The sequence below is a fragment of the Ips typographus genome, linkage group LG1 (genome assembly GCF_016097725.1).
Source record: "Ips typographus isolate SLU linkage group LG1, UJ_Ityp_2.0, whole genome shotgun sequence".
NCBI lineage: Eukaryota > Metazoa > Arthropoda > Insecta > Coleoptera > Curculionidae > Ips > Ips typographus.
The window spans coordinates 24,153,014-24,164,307 of NC_138422.1; the positions used below are offsets into that span (position 1 = coordinate 24,153,014).

At 31.7% G+C, this 11,294-nt stretch overlaps 1 protein-coding gene and 1 long non-coding RNA gene across 4 annotated transcripts; one reads left to right on the forward strand and one right to left on the reverse strand.

Annotated features, from left to right (window-relative positions):
• The first annotated feature begins 38 nt into the window (after positions 1–38).
• p53 (transcription factor p53) lies at positions 39–9,966 on the forward strand. Of its 3 annotated transcripts, none has more exons than XM_081995154.1 (9): positions 39–200; positions 3,113–3,222; positions 3,461–3,554; positions 5,884–6,057; positions 6,114–6,306; positions 6,358–6,589; positions 8,869–9,064; positions 9,123–9,270; positions 9,329–9,966. In XM_081995154.1, the coding sequence occupies exons 2-9, from the start codon at positions 3,170–3,172 to the stop codon at positions 9,346–9,348; spliced, it is 1,110 nt and encodes a 369-aa protein (XP_081851280.1). In that variant the 5' UTR covers positions 39–200; positions 3,113–3,169; the 3' UTR covers positions 9,349–9,966. The 3 variants fall into 3 exon arrangements, with proteins under 3 accessions (XP_081851280.1, XP_081851282.1, XP_081851285.1); XM_081995156.1 differs by having other exon boundaries at positions 3,461–3,550; positions 5,883–6,057; XM_081995159.1 differs by lacking the exons at positions 39–200; positions 3,113–3,222; positions 3,461–3,554 and adding an exon at positions 3,962–4,291.
• On the reverse strand, positions 1,510–3,587 carry LOC145739793 (uncharacterized). The gene is made up of 3 exons (XR_014181221.1): positions 3,454–3,587; positions 2,861–2,879; positions 1,510–2,799 (listed from the first exon to the last, which is right to left on the reverse strand). It is a non-coding gene; the product is annotated as an uncharacterized LOC145739793 (long non-coding RNA).
• Positions 9,967–11,294: the final 1,328 nt, after the last annotated feature.

The window sequence follows — 11,294 nt, forward strand, 5'->3', positions numbered from 1 at the left end:
GCCCGGCGATTGGCGACGCTTGAATGCGATTGGCCTAATCGGACTGATAGTTATTTGCGTGATTGCGTGAGTCACGCAACAAGTGGTTTGCTCGGTGATTGAGTTTTGAGGGGTGATTCCGACTAATTTTATAGGGGTTGCGATTGAAAGACGATCCCGATTGGCGTATTTATGAGAAACACAAAATCTGCCGGTAACAGGTGAGCCCCTGCGTTGTTTTTATGGCTGTAACAGACAGAAAACGAGCCACAACAAAGAACATGTATGTAAACATGGCGGAAAGGGTTGTTTATAAACATTACTTCTCACCAGTCATCTCCTTCCAGTTTAATGATGATTATTGTATTATCCGCGTAAATGACTCAGTTTTCTAGAAATTGCTGAATAATTTTGTATTATAATTTTCTATTTTGGATTATCATGCAACATTGTGCAATGGACCTTTTGATAGGATGGTTAGGTGTCACACTATTTCCTCATATTACCTCATTATGATGAAACTTTTATCTGGCCTAACAGCGAGTGTCAAGAATTAAAAAGGATCCCTGGTTGTAACTGAGTAGTTTTGTAATAGAGAAAAACAACAGCAACTACCTAAGTAGTATGCTGTGGTATCATTAGTTAGTAACTTTACCCCTCTTCTTCTTCTTTTGGTTTTACGGCCTTAAGCTGCCAGGACTATACGGCCGAACTTTACCCCTATTGTCAACCCTGTAAATTGTCTTAAACTTGTCATTCCTGTCAGAGTTGTTTATAGGTTTGATTTCAATTTAAAGTTTACATTTAAATTAGCTAATATAATAAAAGTTCATATTTATTTTTGGACTAACTTACAGCAGTAACCCAAGCATCAGCATTGCCAGAGTGTAACATAATTATTGAATTGTAACATAAAAAAAGTAAAAGCCTGTAAAAGTGATCTTGAACCTATCATTTCTATCAGATATGGACCACTTTTATAGGTTTAAGTTTAATTTCAGTATGAAGTTTAAACAAAATTTTTAATTGTAACTGCCACTACTTAGATTTCACTTATCTTCAGTCAGTTCTGAGGAAAGACTGAAACATTGGCCAACAGGAGGAAAGGGCATGATTTTAATTATTTACCTAACTGTCCTAGGTAACCTACTCTCAGAGATTTCAACATTACTTGTACCATGGAAAACCCTCAGGAAAACCACTCAACTGAATGATTTGTTCTACTATGTTAGTATGTGATGTAATGTTCCATTCCACAGAACATACTACTAAAATGACCGAACTGAATTATTTTCTTACAAGAGTTTCATCTCTGACAAGCAGGAAACTTAAACTGGATTATCCTGGCAAAACTGTGGGGCAATTTAGGGAACAAATCAGAAATCTACAAATGACTAATTTGCTCTGTTGTTCTTACAATGCTGTAAAGTTTCAGTAATTTCTTAGTCAAGAGAGTTGCTTTATAGATTATTTGTTTTATCATTGTTAGCTTAAGTCATGGGCATGTGCAGTAAAAAAATAAAGAAAGTTTACTGCTAGTGATGATTTTTTGTATATTTCCTTTTATTATCATTTTCTATTTTTTGGCTTAACAAAGTATCAAAAATTAATAAAAAACATTTAAGAGAGTCCTTTTGGAATAGAGCAAAACAAGAGTATCTCTGTTGATATGCAAGTTTTTTAGAAATCTCACAATTTAAAACTGTGGGGCTCTGGAGAAATGTCATAATTTTTTCCTTAAATCTGGTAGTAACAACTACTCTTCTCACTTTTAAGTTTAATTTCATTCTAGACTTTAAAGTAAATTTTTAAGATCCATTAATTGGAACTTCTCACTCAGTGGACCAGCTCACTTTCCTACTAATTGTAGAGATCCTACTAACTTAGATTTCACTGGTCTTTAGTCAGGTCTGTAGAAAACCTAAACTGGATTATCCTTGCAAAACTTTGATGCAATTAGGGAACTAATCAGGAATCTGCCTGATTTAAGTATCCTGTAGTTTACATTGAATGATTCTTCACTCTTCATTAAACTCTCAGTAATTTACCTAGAATATATTCTTTCTATTTGTCAGTTGTGAATAAATGTTTGTTTTTTATCACAATCAAAACATGAAATCTGAAGCATTGTCTTCAAATTTTATTTGCACAAAAAATTCAAACGGCATATTATTTTGTAAAGTAAATTTTTGTTGTCAGAAACTATTGAAATTTAAATCCAACAAACTTGTCTAAATAAATATTTAATAGAAATAATATTGCTTAAAATTTCATGTAGATTTCAAAAACACCATCACAAACTGAAAAATCACTATGTTTTTGAGACTCTAAAACATCTTTTCCAGGGGGAAAAGTTTGACTTTTACATTCTGTGGAGCTGTTACGTCTTACATTTCAATATTACATACCTATAGTAATTTTATAAAATTAATTATAAAAAATAAATATAAAATATTTTTTGAGTGTCAAATTTGGCTCCATGGGGCTGTAAAGATTACTTCCTACAGTGTGGTTGCTCCAAAAAACTCATCTACTTGACCTTTTATAAGTTCTAAAATTTCATTGCCTGAATTGTTGCTTTTGATGTGCACTTATTAGCCTTTTCTTCATCATTCTCTTGAATTCTCCTAAAATTTCTTAAATTCTTTTGGTATTTTCTCCAAAAGTTATGTCTTCTTTTTGGTTTATAGTCTCGTTATTTGTTATTTTCTTTGATTTAGCTTAAGTCATGGGCATATCCAGGAAATACATATATAACATTAGTATTACTGAACTTCAGATTAATCCTTCCACCAACACAACTGTTATCTAAGCAGGCACCTAGAAAATTGTCGTTAAATAAATATATCTTTCTGTCAATCTTCCTATGACATTAACTCACAGAGTTGACTGTTTAGTTCCTGAAAAATAGAAAATTGCATTATGGAATTTTTCCTGACTGCTCATTTGACATAACAATTACATGCATGACATTAATAAAACATTACATTTTTGTACACTTATATTACTTTATTAATAATAAATCGCCTAAATCATCTTTATTAAAGCAATTTTGGTAATTTGTTTCACTGAATATTGGAATAATCTTACTAGTGAATTAGGCTTTATTTAAAATATGTTTTTTTTTTTCTAGAACTTTGCACCTCTCACTTATTTCTTACACTGCTGGACGAAACCGCATTACCTGACAATGTCATTCGAGCTCCTAAACCAAGACGAGGCCAATGAACTTTACAATAATGTGTAAGTTTAAAAACATTGGATTTTAACTGAATTAGTGAGAATAATAGTACAAGTCCAAATTGGTTGTTTTGAAGTGAGAAAAATCAGAGACCAACAAATTTTATTTTAGTGTGTAGATAATACATTAAAACTACTATATGTTTACTAATTGTTGTATGTTTACTAACTTGTACTGTTCTTATTTTCACCGATTCAACCGTCGTTGGAATCCAAATTTAATCAATAACATACCTTTTAGGGGATCGCAGTTAAACTTTTTTTTAAATGATATGCATAATATCGAAAATGGGTTGGAGTTTGACATAAATGGGACGTCTTTGGCCACTTTACAGGTAAGTTTTGTCACTGATTACTTCCTAGAAAACGACACATAATGCCGGAATGTGTTGTTGTTGTTGCAACTTGCAACATGAAGCTAAAAGCGTAGCTGCTATTCCAGTAAAGATGTTCCAAGTAATTAATGAACAATGGAAATTTTAGTAGTTGAGATAGGTTGTTTGTCTAACTTAATCATCATTGATTTGTAAACACCGAAGTAATGTAGTAACTGTTCAAAGGTTATGATTGAACGAAAAATAAAGAAACCTGCAATTTTGTTATCTACTTTTTGTTTCAAAAAATTGTGAAATAATTGTAAATTGTTTTGTTAATTTTTCTTAATCAGACAGAAAACGTCACGCGTCGTTTGGAGCGTGACGTTCTACATAATAATCAAATAAAAAGAACCGCAGCCTATATTGAATTCATTTAAGTATTATTAGGTACAAAGGCGGGCTGAATCACCGGTCTAAACCTGGTTCAAGTTAAAACTTGTTGGTTTTGTGGAGTGGCGTATAAACGCTATATTATCAGTCACCACAGCAAATTTTCAGTATTTCAAGTTCTGTCTGAAATCTAGTCGTTTAGTTGTTAATTTTCAATGAAATTATTTCTTCTGTGATATCATTACTTGTATTCTAACTTATTTTTGTTGTTGATCTAACAGAGTTTAATTAAAGCTATTTATTTAATTTATTTTGTTAACCAAAGTTTCAGTGTTTTAATTTTAGCAGCAATGGGTCTAAACATGGTAAGTGATGAGTTTTAGACTTGAGTTATTGAAACTTTTGTGTAGAATAGATTAGTTTCCAAATTAGAGTAACCTCGGTGCAAAGTAAACATGCATATTTATTAAAGAGAATTAATGAATTTTTAATTTTATATGCGTAAAGGTTTCTAAAATTGATCTAGTTTTTTCATATACATATCATAGTTTTCGATTTGCCATATATTTTTGATTTTTATTCAATTTTTTTGAACTATTGATAATTCCTTTTCTAAAGCAAAAAAACAATATAAATTATTCTTTTCTAATAAAGTTGTATTTACTGATATTGAGGATATACAGAGAGTATCTAAATACACCAAAAATTTGTATAGATTTATTCTTTAGTAAAAAATTAGGTGGGGAGTCTTATACAGGGTGATTCCAAAGTTGCGGCTTTCCTTTCATCTGCGAATAGGGCTTCAAAAAATAAGGTTTTTTTTCGTGCAATGGAAATTCCAATGATTACCAGTATATTCTTCCATGTACACCGTATACAGGGTTGGTCTGTGAAAAAAGTACGTAGATACGAGATTTTGAGAAACGGTTTTCACTGACCTATTTAGATGTTATTTGGCTACTTTTTCATAAAGAAAAATTCATATCAATTCATTTGAATTGGGGAATTAATATTTTTTCTGATTACGATGATGTGTCAATTGGCAGACACGTGACATCATTGTCATTTTCAAACCGATGACACTGTTAAATGACTTCACGGAATCATCCGTTTTGACTTTCTAATCGATTGTTGATTGATGTTATTTTGTCGCACTCTTCTGAGTCTTTCCTGATTTATTTGATTAGGTAACTAAAGATAAATGACATTTTGCTGTGCCATGATCGGCTTTTAGGTTTTTGTTTTGGGGGCGCCATATTAGATAGAATTCTTCTTATTTAAATTGTTAAATCAACATTTATTAGGTTAAAGCGCGCGTTTCGTGTCATATTGTCACATTCCTTTCCAAATGGCAGTAATATCACTTAGACTAGTGTCATTTGACCTATCGACGGATGATTGAGATGTTATTTTCAAGACGCTATTTGCAAAAACATAATTTTCAATATTTTTACGAAATTGCAAGGTGAACCATAACGTATATTGCAATTTTGTCTTCTTTAAACGTTCGCAGTTGTCGATATTTCGACTTCTCATCAATGCTAAACATCTTAAAAGATGCGTTCCAGCAAGCTGTACAGAAAATAATGAATTTACCTTAAAAGGTAACAAAACCACATGTGTCTATTCATTTTAAATGAGACACCCTGTAATCTGCTGTGTGGTTGTAAAGTAGTATTATTACGGGAGCATTAACTTTTTTTTGACATTATTTGTGAGTTAGTATAGATAATTTTATCTGTACAAATTAAGTGCAGGTTGTTTAAAAATTAACTAATCTCTTAGATTGATATAGGCACTAGGGTATCTAAAATACCATATAGCACTACTCTATCTTGAAAACAGTAATAGATACTAGGTCGATCAGAAAAATATCGGCAGTTACTAAACTTTGCATTCAAATTACATATTGAAATAATATAGTGACACATGTTAGGCGCCGTTATAACTTTTGCAGGATGAAAGTACTACGCCATACGAAGACGTGAAAGACTTTGCAATCTCTCAGAACAACGCTATGATGCCATTGAATCCATTGAACGGAGTGCTGTCCAATGAACAGTACATGGGACCTTTCGGGTTTGAAGTGAATCCCATTCCCAATGATTTAAAAAATAAAGATCCGTGGGTGGTAAGCCAGTTCGAAACATAATCTATTTGGCATATGCCAAACCTGTTTGGTTCCAGTACTCTTCTTCGTTGAACAAAGTTTTTATGAACATCAGCCAGCTATTTCCGGTGGATTTCAAAATTGCGAATCGACCACAGGAGCAGCCTTTATTCGTCAGAGTCACTCCTCAATACTCCAGTCAAAATTTCGCTCAAGATCCAGTTTCGAGGTGTTTGCAACACGATTACCAGGGCGATTTGTCCAACAAAGGTCATATGCAAATTAACAAATTGCGTTCTCTTCATATAAATTTTTTTATAGATATTCCTGAACATGTGCGTCAACACGTTATAAGATGTCGCAATAACAAGGCCCATTACATTGGAAATCCGAAAGATGGACAGAAACTTAGCATTGTGTTTCCTTTGGGAACTCCCCAGGCTGGCAGTGAGACTGTGCGCGAACATTTCAGTTTTGTTTGCAAAAGTTCTTGTCCTGCACCGGGGATGAACCGCAGGGAAATTGAGGTTATTTTCACCCTTGAAAATGGAAGGTAAGTTTATTGTTGTGATACTAAATTTATGTTGCGGTTTGTTTCGTCACAAGAAGGGCGTCAGAGATCATCTTAAATTTACACTCACTCTATAAGTCCACATTACTTTCTGTATTCACTAATTAGTTCCAATGGGTCTATGAAAGGGAAGTAAAAACTGCTTCAATTTAACCTAAGATGACTTATTGTTTAGAATTCAGGATTTTATCCACTGAAATTTGGGAAACGTTTATTTTATGATAAATATAAAGCGATAACAGAATAGGATCAATTGACTAGTGAGTAAAAAGCATCATTTTTAAATAGGTGAGTGAAAAATTACATCCGACGGAATTTAGAAAAACTGATGCAAACGAACTATTTTAATTAATTTTAAGAGTTTTTTTAAATAAAAATTTTAACTTTTCATTAATGCTTTTGTTGGGTATTGTGAATCTGTAAAGAAATGATTTTAAGTTATTTTTTTAAGATAACGTTTTTGCTACTAAATAATGGTACTAAAATGCACCTTTGCTTATTCTGTAACTTCGAAATAATAGTTTTGTCACCAAAATAACAATTTGACTTGTTTGTATCTATTAAATTATGATACCTATATTTAATATGATCATGTTTTAAATTCTAACTGACATAAATAGTAAAAAACTGTCAGAATAAATGACAACATTATCTGTCACATTTTACATTGTTTAATGATTTTAAACCACACATGATTTTAGACAAAAAAATATAAAAAGTGCAATTTTCAAAGGTTATTGAAACTTAACTTTTTTGAATTTAGATGTCAATATTGTCAAATATGACAAAAGTGGTAAAATTGACTGAGTATGTTAGAATTGTGATTTTTACTTACAACTGTTAAATTTCATTTCATCTATTTTTAACTTGAGACTATATGTATTATTGAAGACAATGTTAAAAGTTTTTTGAAAAAACGAACTAGCCAAATGGGGTTTCTAATGTTATATGAACTTTGATTGGTTGGTCATATACTATGACTTCTGCAGAGTTTAAACTTAAATGTTCCAAGAACTGATTTAAATTACCAAAAACCATTAAGGCCATTTTGAAAGTGCCAGAGACTTCTAAATGCTACTGACAACTTTCCAAAAAGTAGCAGAAGGTTCTACAACTGTCTTAAACCTTCCCAGAATTGTTTAAAATTGTAAGAGGGCTCTAGGAGCATTTTGAATGTGTTAGAGACCTCTAAATGCTACTGAGAACTTTTTGAAAAGTTCCAGAGCCCTCTTAAACTGCCCTAAAACTGTTTTAAATTGCCAGACACTTTTAGGACCATTTTGAAAGTTAATATACCTCTAAATGCTATTAAGAACTTTCTAAAATATGCCAGAGGCCTCTACAAGTGTCTTAAACCTAACATTTTTAAGCCTAAAATCTTTAAAACCTTTTAATAAAAAATTAAATTTTACCAGATAAAATTACTCTAAACTTTTAAATATCTAATTTTTAATTTTAACTTCTTCACTGTTAAACATTATTACCTGTACCTTAAATTTTTAAATTTAAAAAAATAAAAAAGACCATAAGCCCCTTATTTATAGGAATATCCTCTTAATACTAAAATTAACATTCATAAATTTAAGAACAGGAAAAAGCAAAAAGCCAGGAAGTTCAAGCCAGAGTCTGGAAAATTTTAATAACATTATTGCTTATCCAGTGCAAACAATCTCCAAACATAATTTTATTCAAAACTAAATGAAGACACACACTTTTGAGCCATTCTACGTCTGTTGGGATCACATTGGACACTGAATTTGGCTTGTTCGTGGTCAATCTGTGCCAAATTGTATTCTTTCGTCTCAAAACCGGCAAAGATCGATTCCGGTGTTCTAGTCTGCATATTTGTTACTTTTGAGGCATTCTACGTCTATTGGGACTACATTGGTCGCTGAATTGGACTCGTTCGTGGTCAATCTGTGTCAAGTTAAACGTAAAATCCTCAAGTACAAACTGCAACGCATCTACCAATAAAAACTCACAAATTTTAAAGAAAAACAAAATAAAAATAATGAATAAATTAAATATACAATATTTTGGTCTGTGATATACGAATAAATGTTTAAATGGGAATTTGCTGACCAAAAGAAAGCAATAAACTGAAATTTGATTATTGGTTCATTAGTTAGTTTCTTTCTATCATACGGAATTGTTGATTGTGTGAAATGTTTGTTGTTAATTGTTTCACAATGGTATGGTTATTTTACTTCACTTTTTCTTATTTTTCTTTCACTTTCAATCAGTTTTTCACTTTTTTTCAGAGGTGAAGTGGTAGGTAGAAAATGCTTAAAGGTTCGGATCTGCGCTTGTCCGAAGCGCGACAAAGAGAAAGAAGAGAAGGAAGCCGAGAAGAATACACCCAATGCTCCTCCTAAAGGAAAAAAACGCAAGGTGGAATCGTCGGCTACGCCGCAAAATCGCTCAGACTCGGAGGATTTAACTGTGTACAATTTCCAAGTAAACCTCGCATTAAATCAATCAAAAGTACTTAACAACAATTAAATCGTTGTTTTAGATGTCATTCGTCGGCAAAGAAAATTTTTTGAAAGTTTTGACTGCCGCTGAACATGTTTACGCGACCAAACTGTACAAGTTAAAAGGAGCACCGCAGGAAAAGCAGGAACCTTTACAGGAAAATTTGGAGCGCATTCAAACCGTTATTAGTGAGTTTTTAACTTTGTTTTTATGCCTGTCAATGTCAAAGTGATTATTTGCTTTCAGAGACGTTGACCAAACACTAGTGTCTGGCTTTGGCAGAATTTTTGCTATACAACTATATTTACTCGTCTATTTTTAGCATTTACTTGTTCGATATTCTTCATTCTTATAGGTTCTTAAGAGTGCGTTTTTAAAAGAACTGATTTTCCTTATACGGACATTCCATTAAGTTTCTTTTGTATTGAAATTTAGTTTGTATGTTATACACATGTCACAACGCTCGTGCGCCTGTGTTTGTGTCGTATATTTTATAAAGTATATATGACGTTTTGAGGTGCTAGAATGAATCCAACATTTTCTGATCTCATTTTTTCTAAAAAACAATATCATCATTTTTGAGTCATTCAGGATTTCGGAATTTCAAGAAGCGTAGTTATGTTTTCTCTAAAAAATCAGAAAAAAAAATAAAAAATATTTAATGAATTACTTAAATATCTATCGTCCATTAATTAATTTTACAAATTTTATTAATTAAATTAGTGTTGATAAGGCTAGTGATTGTTGTGTTTAATGATCATTCTGTCTTTCACCCTGTTGGAAACATATTAGTCCTGATCGTATACTTTTACAAATATATTGTTTGTATTCGCGTTTCCAATAGAAACGTTTTTTTTATACACAATTTTTTGTCATAAAGATAATGGTTTTATTTTTCCTCGGTAAATCCACGTTACTTCCTTTTGTTTTGGTGTGTGCCACAATTTTCCTCTCTGACCTCTAAATCAATGAACTAAAAAACTTGTAAATATCTTACATACGTTCAGTAAGTATGGAATAAATTCGATTAAACTGTAATTATATGAAAATGTGTCAAAAGTTTATACCAGAAAAAAAAATAAATTCGCCAAAGTTTACATTTTTGCAGAGATGGAAAGGGGTTCGTTCAAGTATTCCAATTTTGGAACATCCTGCATTAAAGATGCATATTTAGAGATGCTCAGACAAATGTACCTACGTTGTCTGAGCATTTTTCTGAATGTTGATTACCCAAATTTATTCCATACTTTATAAACTATGTTGTACTGAGCAAAACAAGCTCCAAAATCGCAAGTTTAGATTTTTGTACGCAAAAACACTTAATAAGGTCCAGTTACTAATGATTTGTGATTAATATAGGTGTGGAAGAAGAAGGCTACTGAGTGGCGCAGTTTCTTTATTTTTACAGAAGAAATTATAATCTGCTTAAGAAGTGGTTGGTATCTTTTTCAGGTAAGTTTTGTCACCCCTACATAGTAATTTAAGAAATCTGGTATTAATTTAATATACTTACAAGGATCAACAAAGGTGAGTTTAAATATAAAAATACCTTTTGTAAACTTGTTTTATGTATTTAAATACAGTGCCGTGGAACTCTCCGTGAAATTAACGAGACAAATAATGATAGACTCGGAAACATTTCTAGAGGAAATGTCTTTGTCGTCGTTGTCTAGGCTAAGAAGAATATAATTCAATTTTAATTAATATGCTTAGAAAGAAATGCCTAATTCTTTTAAATTAACTGGATTATTTATCATTTTATACCAATTTTTTTTAGAAAAATTACTTTTTGAGTTAAGTGCTAAAAACCTGCCGATTTTAAAAAAATTATTTTAATTTCGTTATTTTGGATTCCTTACCTATTTAACTAACCTAACCAGGCACTACAACAAAATGTCAAAAACTGCTGATCATAGTTTAGGATGGGCAGTTGGGAAATTTACACAAATTTTATTATAAATCCGAAATATTATAAACATTTTATACTTTTTTCATGTAGGTATATAAAACATGATTTGATACATGTAATGTATTATACAGGGTGTCCCATAACTATAGACATTCTCTCGTGAGCATACAGGGGAGGTCAAAATAATACAAACATTCATATGGTTCATATAAACATTTTTCCTAAAGTCACTCCGAAGGGAGATATCGAGCCCCAAAGAACTGCCCTCCAATTAACGTTTTTGACCGTTACTTTTGAACCACT